General features: G+C 44.3%; 1 protein-coding gene across 2 annotated transcripts in view; it reads left to right on the top strand.

Annotated features, from left to right (window-relative positions):
• Positions 1-13,508, top strand: part of ARHGAP17 (Rho GTPase activating protein 17) — a 97,328-nt gene that overhangs the window by 65,501 nt on the left and 18,319 nt on the right. Inside the window, exons 13-17 of one of the 2 annotated variants that reach the window (XM_025370307.1) lie at positions 607-687; positions 2,537-2,650; positions 5,967-6,058; positions 8,167-8,323; positions 11,359-11,592. In XM_025370307.1, the coding sequence (XP_025226092.1) occupies positions 607-687; positions 2,537-2,650; positions 5,967-6,058; positions 8,167-8,323; positions 11,359-11,592 (678 nt within the window). The remainder of the gene's footprint in view (positions 1-606; positions 688-2,536; positions 2,651-5,966; positions 6,059-8,166; positions 8,324-11,358; positions 11,593-13,508) is intronic. The other variant, XM_025370308.1, reaches the window with a different exon arrangement.

Consider the following 13,508-nt stretch of genomic DNA (forward strand, 5'->3'; position numbering starts at 1 on the left):
GTGCTCTACAGGCTCCTCCCTGCCCCTTTTTTTATGTCTCTGCAAGTTTGTACCTTGCGCCCGTGGAGGGCAAGAGCTCTTACAGTTGCTTCACAACAGAAATGGGCTGCTTGGTGTGTAGCCGGTGTGCAGTATTGCAAGCGAGGAAAGGCCCAGAAATCTGGGTGCCTGGGGGCTCAGTCCCCTGATCTGTGGCTGGGCTGCTTGAGGGTAGGAGAATTTGGGCTCCATGAAGCCATATGTCAGTACACACTTTTTCTAGACAGATTTTTCAGTAGTGTCTTGTCTCTTCTCTGCCAAGCATTGGTGGAGGTGGTTTTGCCACAGAACCACCTCAAAATCGTTCGGCAGACGCCTAAAATCGTTCAGCAGAATCAGCACTTACCCTGTTTTGCACATCCAGAGATTGAAGGTTAACCAACTGCTCAGAGTTAAACAGTTAATTGGTATTTGACTCTAAATCTGTTTATTTCCATAGTCTGTGCTGTTTTCCAAGTGTGCTTTCTCTGTCAAAATGGAGGCCTCACTTTTAATATAGCATATTAATAAGGTATTACTAATCGGTGTTTTAATAAATTGTTATACTTAAAAGTTTTTTTTTCTCAGTGTGCAGGATCAAGACAAAAAACTTCAAGACTTGTGGAGAACATGTCAGAAGTTGCCACCACAAAATTTTGTTAACTTTAGGTATGTATGATTGAGCTACAGTGACTCTGGAGTAAAGATAGGTTTAATGTCCAGCAGAGAAGTCGTTTAATTCAGGCATACTTGGCACATTAAAAAACAACAACAACAAAAAACACATCACTTTGGAGGGTAACTTGGGGCTGCTGGGAATGGAATTTCATGTACATTTTGATGAATCTGAAGCATCAGTATCATGCCTGACATTAATACATAAGTTGGCTTATCATTTTCCCACTACAGCTATTAGCAATAAATTTCTTGTGAAAAGTTTGAGTGACTGTATGTTGGGTTTGGAGTCCAAATCGTCCAGTATGTTAAAGGCAAAATTAATCAATAGTTGTACATTCTGTAACGTCTTATATTATATCTGTAATGTCTTTTATATATAATTTATTTTAAAGTATAAATCATCTTACTAAATAACATTTCAAGGAATGGAGATTATGTATTACTTTGTGGAATAACTATGGTTTTAAGAAAATTTACCATGGGACAAAATTTCCGTAATGTAACTTCTGTTTTCCTTTTGACTTAATATGTAACTTTGAACAAGTATAGAGAAAAGGAAAAAGTGGCCCCTGGGAATAAAGTCACTCAAAACCAAACAAGAAAAATTTTCTGGGAGGACTTTCTAGAAAATTTTCTTTGTTTGGTTTTGAGGGACGTTAAGTGACCAACCAAAATACTTTACAGGTGATATGTCTAGAATGTTACTTGTCCTTAAATTCAGCCTTGGGCTCTGCCACTAAGCTAAGCTACGTACTCCCTTTTAAATATTCCCTTTGATTAATTTAACTCGCCCAGCTTGGAATTACAGATCCTCTTCCTCTATTCAGTGTATATGGTGAGAACTCAGTACTTCTTAGTATGTTGGGAGTTTGGCTCTTTATTTTGTTAATTTTACTCTGTAATTGTTACTAATTGATTTTTGAATAGGGAGCACATTCCCTTGGTTCAAAATTCAAAATTCAAAAAGTATACAATGAAAAATCTCTCTCCTGTTCCCATACCCCAGCCACCCAGTTCCTCTCCTGAGATGCATCCGGTGTTTACAGTTTCTTATATATCCTCTCAGCAAGAGTTGATGTAGACGTAAGCAAATACATTCATGTGTACATACTTGCCTACATATTTTTTCTCTCACACCCCCTTCTTTAAAAAGCTAAATGGTAGTGTGTATTGTATACCTCATTCTCCCCCTCACCTTTTTTGCTTGACATCTTAAGATACTTGCTTAATACATCTTGGAGATTTTTCCTTCTCAGTACATTGTGTAATGATGGTTGCATAATCCTCCACTGTATGGCTATACTGTGATTTATTTAACCAACTCCCTATTGATAGTCAGGTTGTTCTTACGTTTTTGCCTTTATACGACTGTACTTATACATAAGCTATGTATGTATACTCTGTGGAATACATACATAGCTTATGTAATTGGATGTTTTTATGATTCCAACATAAAGTATTTTCAAATACAGTTTCCTTTAAGCAATATAGCTGTGTCTGTTTTTGTATTTAAAAATATTGAGCTCACTATTAACACATTATAACTTAGTAGAATAGATAGGACATAAAGGAGAAATTGATTTGAAATATATAGCCAATAGAGGTTCAAATTGCTGAGATTTATACTTAATCTGTTTTCTTCTTCCAAGCCCTAATGAGTCTGTTATCTGAAGCAAAGAACACAAGAACTGTATAAAATGCTTCACCTGAGCCAGATTCTGATTTAGGAACTCTCTGCAGTTAGCACCTGAGCAACCTGGGATTGTGCACCTGGGCAGGAGGAGACTATTCCAGCAGCTATTTCAGAGGAGAAACCCTCCCCTTCTCTTTTGACCCCTAGATATTTGATCAAGTTCCTTGCAAAGCTTGCTCAGACCAGCGATGTGAATAAAATGACTCCCAGCAACATTGCGATTGTGTTAGGCCCTAACTTGTTGTGGGCCAAAAATGAAGGGTAAGTCATCTTCCTCTGTATCACATCCTTTGAATTTCTTCTTTCCCACCTGTCGGGATGCATAGAAATGTAACTTGGGTTACACATTCTAGTTTAAGATCAATTCGAGGTGTTCTGAAATTGGTTTTCTCATTCAGCCAATATTCTTGGAACACAGGTGTGAGCTGGGTGCTGTCCCAGCTGATGGTGACACAAAGATGTGTGAGACATTGTCCCAGTTCTCAAAATGCCCCTGCTCTTAGGCAATCAGGTAGCTCAGTGGCTACAGTACAGTGATAAGAAAAATACACATATCCGTGTGTGTGTATATGATATTGTAGGAGGGGTAGCACTTTACTTCCACCCTCTTAGGGTGTCTGGCTGGACCTGAGAACTAAATGGACGTAAGACAGGCTAACAGGAGAAAGCATACAGATTTTTACATTTTAATGCCCAGCAGAGAAGTCATTTAATTCACGCCTACTTAGCACATTAATTAAAAAAAACACATCACTTAGGAGAGTAACTTGGGACTACTGGGAATGAGATTTCACGTATATTATGATGAATTAGAAGCATCAGTGTCATGTCTGACATTGGAGTTCCCATAGGAAAATGAAGATCCAAAGAAGCAGTTAAGAGCCGAATGCTTATATATGAAGTTGGACGAAAAGTGAATTGTGAAAACATGACCAGACAAAGGAGTGTGGGCTAGGGCAGTTCGTTATGGAGAAGTGACTAGGAAGATAAGGATTCGTTCAGCAAGGTTTGTGTATGGAGGTTTCCGTCAGCCTTGCCTTCCCATCCCTGCTGTTAGGAATGTTTCTTTCCTCCTGGTATATAGAGGGAGGGCATCCTTCACGTGGGAGTTTATCTCCTGCTTTCAGGATGAAAAAGGAAGGTCGGAGCACTCTTCTTGCATGTGATGATTTTCAAGTATCTTTAACTCAAAATAATCCTGTGCCTAAGGGGCATATTTTGGGATGGCATATTCTGCCCCCTTTATCAAGTATGACAGCAACAGAGGTAAAGAAACATAATTCAGGCTGAGGAGTCAGGGAAAGCTCTGGCTAGGGAATGGCACTGGAGCTGTACCTTGATGAGTTAATAAGTTTCCTACAGCCAGGACCTGGATGGGCCAAGACAGTGTTGAAAGGGCCTGGTTCCCATCGTTTATGGGTGTGTCACATGGCCTCGTGAATCTTGAAGACAAAGAACGTGAGGCTGTGACTGGGAAGGCCAGAGCCTTCAAGGTCCTCACACATCCTGCTGAGGTGTCTGGGACTTATTTTCTGGCTGGTGGGGAGTCATTCATTAAGGTTCCTAAGCAGAAGAATGTCTTGATTAAGTTGCACTTAGATAACTTTATTGGCATTGTGAAATATAGATTGAATAGAGGAGGGGTCGGGGGATCCGCTAGAAAGCTTCTGGGAAATTGCCACTGTGTTGGTGGCATTGTGATGATCTCATTTAGTAATCAGAAGTAACCTTTTGAATAGAAGACATAAGGGAGAAATTGATTAGAAATATATAGCAAATCGAGGTTGAATCATTGACATTTGTACTGTCGTCCTTGTGTTTGCAGATGAGGACACGGACTCTTAGAAGGAACAAGTAATTTGCTTAAGGTCACACACAGGGAACTGGTGTGCCCAGGTTCTGGGTACAGAGCCTGTGTCCTTATTAACCCTTATTAGCTTTCCAGTACTCTTCTAAAAGAAAAGTGGGAAAGGACGTGAGAGGACAGTGCCACCCTAATCTGGCAGGGTTCTAAGGCACACTGACTGATCAGACTCCGTGTGGGAGGAAGGCTGGGAAGGATCATTTACAGGCAGAGCTTCAGTTTTAAACTGGAATTTGAAAGGAGCGAGAAATTTTACTTGGTCGGAAAGTGGGTGAAAATGTTCTGGTGGGAAGAGAGGTTAGAGTGATAGAGGAGAGGTTTGAGGCAGTCAGACCTGGGATCGAGCTTGGGAACCCAGTGTCCTCATGTAGGCCTCATAATAGGTTGTTGTAAAAATTAAGCAAGATGAAGAACCTGCAGCCTGGTAGGTGGCCAGAAAGTGTCAGGCCTTTTGCAAGTGATTTGCTTTTGTGGTGTTCTGACTCCCAACTGAAACAGGAGCTTGACAGCAGTGATAATAACTCTATTTTTTTCTTCTTTCTTTCTTTTTTTTTTTTTTTTTTTTTTTTTTTTTTGAGACAAGGTCTTGCTCTGTTCTCCAGGCTGGAGTGCGGTGGCGTGATCGTGGCTCACTGCAGCCTCAACCTCCTGGGCTCAGGCGATCCTCCCACCTTAGCCTCTCCAGTAGCTGGGAGTACAGATGTGCACCACCACACCTGGCCAATTTTTGCAGAGACGGGGTTTCACTATGTTGCCCAGGCTGGTCTTGAACTCTTGGCCTAACTGCCTCAGCCTCCCAAAGTACTGGGATTACAGGTGTGAGCCACTGCGTCTGGCCTACTTATTTTCTTCTCTTTGAGCCTTGGCATCAGACACTGTTAACATCTGAACACTCATCTTGAGACTAGTCCACATATATGGCGACCTTAAGTGTGAGTGGGAGGCTCAGGTTTCAACATAATAAAAGGCACGCTGTACCAATGCATGTTCTTGGTGACATCATAAGCAAAATTGCTTTTTAGTGATCTTTAGTCTTAGAACATAGCTACCACCCATGTGTGATACTGTTCCAGTGGGAAAGTGCAACCCTCGTTCCAGACCAGTTCCAGACCAGTTCCAGACGGGCATTTGACACAGCACTGGTGACTGACTGGTTTCACTGCCCCACCAGGGTCTGTGTGTAGCGGGCACTGTGGTGGTTGTCACAGTGCAGATGAAGGAGCAGCCAAGCCAGAGTCATTTTTTCCTGGGTGATCACAGCCACGTTCATAGACCAGGACCGTGTGAATTTGATCTTTTTTTTTTTTGAGACGGAGTTTCACTCTGTCACCAGGCTGGAGTGCAGTGGCGTGATCTCAGCTCACTGCAACCTCCACCTTCCGGATTCAAGTGATTCTCCTGCCTCAGCCTCCCGAGTAGCTGGGACTACAGGCATGCACCACCACACCCGGCTAATTTTTGTGTTTTTAGTAGAGACGGGGTTTCACCATGTTGGCCAGGATGGTCTCAATCTCTTGACCTTGTGATCTGCCTGCCTCAGCCTCCCAAAGTGCTGGGATTACAGGTGTGAACCACCGCACCCAGCCAGTGAATTTGATTTTTGCATCTTTTAAATATTTTATCCTTTAAAAATAATTGAATTGCCCTGACACAACCAGCAGAAATTAGATGCTGCCTATGGGAAGTATTTTAATTTTGTGAACTTCTTTGCAGAACACTTGCTGAAATGGCAGCAGCCACATCCGTCCATGTGGTTGCAGTGATTGAACCCATCATTCAGCACGCCGACTGGTTCTTCCCTGAAGGTAATTGTCATTTCAGTTTCATTGACTGCCAAAGCAATGTGATAATCGTACAAAAAAGTCTTATTAAAGAAGAAAATACATCTGTAATCCTTCTTCATGATTATATAATTGGTCTCACATTTTTCAGGTTTCTTTCCAGCCTTTGTTCATTACATTTGTATTTTGACATAATGGTAATCATACTGTATTGTCTTTCACTCAGTTTCACTAAAACATAGCCAGTCAGTGTATGTTGAATACTCACTAGGTGCCATATGTTTGCTGGTGAAGCATGCTGCCTTCCCTGGGGGAGCTCCGGCCACTGGAGAAGACAGCCACGTGAACAGATAAATTCTAACACATGGTAAATTAGAAGATAGGTGGATAGAGAAAGATTTGACAAACTCAGGTGCTGGGAAAAGGGAGCCAGGGATTGGTTTTTAGAAGAGGCGATGTTGAATATGCAGGCGGTTTTCACTTGGAAGAGGGCTTTTTGTTTCTCTTGCTAGATTATGGATTTGCCCATAGGTAGGAGATAAAGCAGAAAAGGTTGATCAGGGCCAGTTAGTGAAGGCCTGAGTTCGCTGTGTCAGGAAATTAGTATTTCATCCTGTTGGCAATAGATTTTCAAACTAGGTTTGTTGCAGTCCTGAGATCCACAGAGGTTCCCATGGCCCCCTTTGGGGATGCTGGCCAGGCAAGTGTTAGAACTCTGGATCCCCCACACCTACTTCCCCCAGAGCAGCCCTGCTGCCATGTCCCGTGGGGTGCAAGCCCCACGATACCCATCTTTTCTTCACCACTGTTTTGTCACCATCAAGAGTCACACCTCATTCTTGTATGTTGCCCCTGGAAGATGGGATGGATGAATGAAGGCTAGCATTCTGCTCAAGATTTCCTTTGAGGAAATGAGTCTTGCAAAAACTGCTAGAGGCAGTATAAACTTGATGTTGCCTTTTTTTTTTTTTTTTCCTGCAGTTGCAAGATTTAATAGAGTGAAAACAGAGCTCCCATACAAAGGGAGGAGACCCAAAGAGGATAGCCGTTGCTGGCTCGAATGCCAGTAATGTTCATATCCTCATCATTGTCCCTCCCACTGTGCTCTCAGGCAATAGATGATTGGCTATTTCTTTACCTCCTGTTTTTGCTTAATTAGCAAATTTTAGTGAGCTCTCTTTACTACCTGATTGGTCGGGTGTGAGCTAAGTTACAAGCCCCATGTTTAAAGGTAGATGCGGTCACCTTCCCAGCTAGGCTTAGGGATTCTTAGTCGGCCTAGGAAATCCAGCTAGTCCTGTCTCAGTCCCCCCTCTCAACAGGAAAACCCAAGTGCTGTTGGGGAGGTTGGCTGACGACCGCTCTAACTGCTTCCTGCTGCATTGGGGCATAGTAGGAGGTTGTGCAGTTGAGATTTCCTTGGGAGGGGTGCCTTCAATGTCATTAACTTGATGTTGCCTTATATTTCTATTTTATATCAAAGTATAAATACCTGTTTTTGTTTTTGTTTTTTTTTTGAGACGGAGTCTCGCTCTGTCACCCAGGCTGGGGTGCAGTGGCAAGATCTCGGCCCACTGCAACCTCTGCCTCCCAAGTTCAAGCAGTTCTCCTGCCTCAGCCTCCTGAGTAGCTGGGATTACAGGCATACATCACCACGCCCAGCTAATTTTTTGTATTTTTAGTAGAGATGGGGTTTCACTTTCTTGGCCAGACTGGTCTTCAACTCCTGACCTCAAGTGATCCGCCCGCCTCAGCCTCCCAAAGTGCTGGGATTGCAGTCGTGAGCCACCATGCCCAGCTAAATATCTCTTTGAATGATTTAAATAAGTGATCTGTGTTCATCATCGTCTTCTGCATTCTAGATTTGTATTTTTTTTTCCACAAAGGAGAAAGCACAAAAGTTGTGTAACTTATATCCTGACCCATACTTCTTCCCCTGTCTTGTCCTCTTATGTTACTTCCCACTGGTTTGATGGACCATTCTTGCCACATGAGTGCCTGAAGCTTCCATTTTGAAATAGTGGGGACTGTGGACTGTAGAATGAGGTCCCCGTTCCAATGAGGGGTGTCCTAGAGCTCCCTCGCCTGCTGTGCTCCGTGTCTCATGCACTTGTTTATTTTTCCTCTTGCAGAGGTGGAATTTAATGTATCGGAAGCATTTGTACCTCTCACCACCCCGAATTCTAATCACTCTTCCCACACTGGAAACGACTCTGACTCGGGGACCCTGGAGAGGAAGCGGCCTGCTAGCATGGCGGTGATGGAAGGAGACTTGATGAAGAAGGAAAGGTATGATTCGACCATTCACTTCCAAACCAGCAGTAAATATGTTGTTAGACCCATGGTATCTGGTATCGCTCAGTGGACTTGGGATTTGAGAGTGGTCCCCATCCACCTGTGGCTGACGGCATCCAGATAGTTTCTGCAATTCTGCTGTAGGTCATTCCAAGCACTGATCTCCCCATAAAGTCAGTGTGTAAAGCTTGTCAGTTAACCTTTCTTCCACGTGTATTCCAGCTTAACTTGGTGGTGTACTTGGTAAACCCTGCAGTGGGACGGCATCATACACATGTTAAAATTGACCTAAATGTCCTTGAGTGGGGGGAAAGAGAAAGGAAAGTCAATTTGATAGTGTGGACTTTTGTCCAGAATTGAGTGTGAGAACACCCACTGGCACAGTGAGTTGAGTGATTTGGTATTTAAGGAGACATATTTCTGGTGTAATAATGGCCCCACAATGGAAGCCAACCACTGAATTTGATGTTCAGTGGGGAAAACCTCAGTATTTGCCACTTCTAGAAGAAAAAAAAATGGCAGTATTGAACTTAGTGAGAAGCAGTGTGTCTCTATATACTCTTTTCTATGGGCAATTCATGGGATTTTCAAGGATAATTAAAACTATTTGTGATTTGTACCTTTAGATGCCAACCTGTCCCATGTGTGTGATGAAATGCCACTGTACTCACTAGGAATGCTAACAGTTAAGAGGCCTGTTGGAAGTAATATGTTTGTCTTGGTATATGAAACAATATTACTAGAAATAGTTTTACATTAAAACAAAGTAACAAACTCTTATTTTAATTGCTCAATCTTATAGTGAGGTGTGCTGTTTATTTGTTTCTTGTTCTTTGTTTTGCGCTTTTTACCCCTAGCAAAGGAGAATGCATTATTCTGTCCGTATTCTGTCCGTCCAAAATCCACATTTACTCTATGTGACATATTACCTCTCTGAACCCTCGTTCATACATTCAGTAGTATTTCCTGATGACAAACTCTACCCATAACAAAATTAGCTTTCATATATTTTAAGTTACAGAAAACAGTGCATGAGGCTAGTTAGCACATGGCAGACAATTCTCAGTTACCTGCCTTGTGTGTTCTCCCTGCCAGCTGAGCCAGTAAGCACAAGCTCAGGAAGCCAGGTATCTTTTTACTCTCTGAACTGAAAGAAAAAGTTGCTAAGTTCATAGATCAATGGGCTTAAGTGAAAAGTCAGCCTTCCTTCCACCCTATCCTCCAGCCACATCCAGCCACCATTCCCTTCCTCAAAGCAACAGTTTTTTCCAGTCTTTTTGTTTTTTGTTTTTTTGAGACAGGGTTATGTGCCCAGGCTGGAGTGCAGTGGTATGATCATGGCTCACAGCAGCCTTGACCTCCTGGGCTTAAGCAGCTCTCCCACCTCAGCCACTTGACAGGCATGCACCACCTCACCCAGCTAATTTTCTTTTTTTTTTTGAGACGGAGTCTCGCTCTGTCACCCAGGCTGGAGCGCAGTGGCCGGATCTCAGCTCACTGCAAGCTCTGCCTCCCGGGTTCACGCCATTCTCCTGCCTCAGCCTCCCGAGTAGCTGGGACTACAGGCGCCCGCTGCCTCGCCCGGCTAGTTTTTTGTATTTTTTAGTAGAGACGGGGTTTCACCGGGTTAGCCAGGATGGTCTCGATCTCCTGACCTCGTGATCCGCCCGTCTCGGCCTCCCAAAGTGCTGGGATTACAGGCTTGAGCCACCGCGCCCGGCCTACCCAGCTAATTTTCTAAAACAAGTTTTTTGTAGAGACAGGGCCTCACAATGTTTCCCAGGCTAGTCTTGAATTTCCAAGCTAAAGCGATCCTCCCGCCTTGTCCTCCCAAAGTGCTGGGATCACAGGTGTGAGCCCCCGCGCCCAGCTTTTCCAGCCTTCTGTGTCTTTCAGATGTAGGGTTTGCATATGCACATAGGGTTGTTTCTACATCTCATCTCAGTTAAGAGGCAGTGTGTGTGATAACCTTATACTACCATTGGTAGGCCTTCTGGACTTGACTTCTGTTTCATTCCAGAAAAACAGATTTGAGATGGGAACTAGGAAGTATGGAAATGGGCCGGACGTGGTGACTTATGCCTGTAATCCCAGCACTTTGAGAGACCAAGGCAGGAGGATTACTTGAGGCCAGGAGTTTTAGAGCCTGGGCAATGTAGTGAGACCCCGTCTCTAAAAATAAATAAATAAATAAATAAATTTTTTTTTTTTTTTTTTTTTTTTTTTGGCTGGGTGCCGGTGGCTCACGCTTGTAATCCCAGCACTTTGGGAGGCCGAGGCGGGCAGATCACAAGGTGAGGAGATCGAGACCATGCTGGCTAATACGGTGAAACCCCATCTCTACTAAAAAATACAAAAAATTAGCCGGGTGTGGTGGTGGGCGCCTGTAGTCCCAGCTACTCGGGAGACTGAGGCAGGAGAATGGCATGAACCCAGGAGGCGGAGCTTGCAGTGAGCCGAGATCGCGCCACTGCACTCCAACCTGGGTGACAGAGCAAGACTCCGTTTAAAAAAAAAAAAAAATTTTTAATATCCCAGTATGGTGATGTGTGCCAGTAGTCCAAGCTGCTCCAGAGGCTGAGGCTGGAGGATAGTTTGAGCCCAGGAGTTTGACACTGTAGTGAGCTATGATTGCTCCGCTGGACTGCCAGGCACTCCAGCCTGGGTGGTGGAGTGAGACCTCGTGTCTAAAGGGGGGGAAAAAAAAAGCAGAGGAAGTATGGGGATAAACACAGTAACATGGTGTCATTCAAGATGAGGCCTGCCTGTTTGCTTCTAGCTGCTCACACCCAAATTGATCAAAGACTTTGAACAGTACCAGGGTCATTGGCTTTGCTCGGGCTCAAAGCCAAGTGGAGTTGCTTGCCTTGGTATCGGGGGTGGCCATTAGTCTGGTTCTTGCCGCTTCATGCATGCTGGGCAACTTGGGTGGCTGTCCACATGTGTGGTTTTAACTCATGTGGACCGATGGGCTTCTGTCTCAGTAGTCTGCTCGCATGGTGTGTTGACTGTTTCTTCTCTCTGTGTAGCTTTGGTGTGAAGCTTATGGACTTCCAGGCCCACCGGCGGGGTGGCACTCTAAATAGAAAGCACATATCCCCTGCTTTCCAGCCGCCACTCCCGCCCACAGATGGCAGCACCATGGCGCCCGCTGGCCCAGAGCCCCCTCCCCAGAGCTCTAGGGCTGAAAGCAGCTCTGGGGGTGGGACTGTCCCCTCCTCTGCAGGCATACTGGAGCAGGGGCCGAGCCCAGGTGACGGCAGGTAAGGAGGCCGACTTCTGCTGGCAGTGGAGGCTGGACGCCCCAACCTACTTGCAGGTGGTGGCCTTTGGGCACGGCATCCACGGCCCAAAGAACTGCTCCAGCATGGAGTGAACAGATTTGCTTTCACTCCTCTGGTTGGCAAAAGGCGGAAAAAAAGACTATGAATGGCTCGCTTCTTTTTATGTTTTCCAAAGAAAGCAACATTGGTTTGCATTCTTTGCCACATTGCTTTGGTGCTGGAAACCGGAAGGCAGTGGGTGTCTCATAGCGTGTTAAGCCTCTGTCACCTGTTTGATGTACACTGTCAGCATTTATGTACTATCTGTTCGTTGTCATCCAGTGTGCTAACCAGGAAGCTTTTGAATGTGGCAAGTTAGTTAAATTTTAGTATTCCTGGTATTTATTCACTCATTCATTGATTGATTCAGTCAGACAGATTGACCAAGTCACTGATATGTGCTGGCCACTGTGCTGGGCACATGAGGTGACTAAGACTTCAGTCCACACCCCCAGATTTCAGTCTTGTAGGGCAGTTGATCCATGAGTCCAAGGTGGAAAATAAGATGGTAGCTTTTCTTTTTTCTTTTCTTTCTTTCTTTTTTTTTTTTCTGAGACTGCGTCTTGCTCTGTTGCCCAGGCTGGAGTGCAATGGCATGATCGTAGCTCACTGCACCCTCTGCCTCCTAGGCCCAAGCAATCCTCCTACCTAAGCCTGACAAGTACCTGGGATTACAGGTGCTTGTCACCATGCCCAGCTAATTTTTTTTATTTTTTGTAAAGATGATTTTTTTGTAAAGATGGGGTAAACATAGATGCCCTAGGTTGCCCAGGCTGATCTCGAACTCCTGGCCTCAAGTGATCTTCCTGCCTCAGCCTTCGAAAATAGTGGAATTACAGGCATGAGCCACCATGCCTGCCTGGTAGATTTTCTTAAAAGTCTCTTTTAGTTGCTTAACCTTTGGATTAGCCACCTGGAGTGGGCTGCAAATGGATAGTAACTTTTAAGAAAAGGCACCTTGAACCTGAGTTTTTTTTTGTTTTTGTTTTTGTTTTTGTTTTTGTTTTGAGACAGAGTCCCACTCTGTCGCGTAGGCTGGAGTGCAACCAGATCTTGGGTCACTGCAACCTCCCCTCCTGGGTTCAAGTGATTCTCTTGCCTCAGCCTCCCAAGTAGCTGGGATTACAAGCACACACCACCATGCCCGGCTAATTTTTTTGTATTTTTAGTAGAGACAGGGTTTCACCATGTTGGTCAGGCTGGTCTCAAACTCCTGACCTCAGGTGATCCACCTGCCTCGGCCTCCCAAAATGCTGGGATTACAGGTGTGAGCCACTGCACCCGGCCAGAACTTGAGATTTTTATTTAATTGACATTAATTCAGTTCTCCACACTGATCCAGGCAGATAACCACCAGAGGCTACTTCAGGTGGCATCCCTTGTGGTTTGGAACTGACCGCTGCTTAGCTCTGCACACGTGCGCCAAAATTTTTGTTGTCCTGTGTTCTGCATTGGCCATGCACAACACACCGAATGATCACATACGAAGTAAAATAAATGTACACAGAACAAGGACAGGCTGTTTATCCACACATTTATTTCCCACGCAGAGTGATGAATTTGCCTTGGAAGAACTCCTTTCTCATCGCCCTTGGGATGAGCAAGGGAGAGCCTCGTTGTGTGTGAAGCTGCTCATGAGATAGGAGTCTTGTTTCACCATTTAAACTGAATGCTGAATGCTTTGTGCATTCCTGAATTCCATTTTCCTCACCTTGGGAAAGTTTACTTTGGCATTAAAAAAAATTAAGGCTTCAGACTTCATAGGGCTTCCCATGCATGTCATAGGCTCCACGTTAGCTTGTCAATAATTGTATCCCATGTGTATACTTGTTTTGGTTTAAATTGTTTTGTTTGAA

Source organism: Theropithecus gelada, chromosome 20 (assembly GCF_003255815.1).
Source record: "Theropithecus gelada isolate Dixy chromosome 20, Tgel_1.0, whole genome shotgun sequence".
NCBI lineage: Eukaryota > Metazoa > Chordata > Mammalia > Primates > Cercopithecidae > Theropithecus > Theropithecus gelada.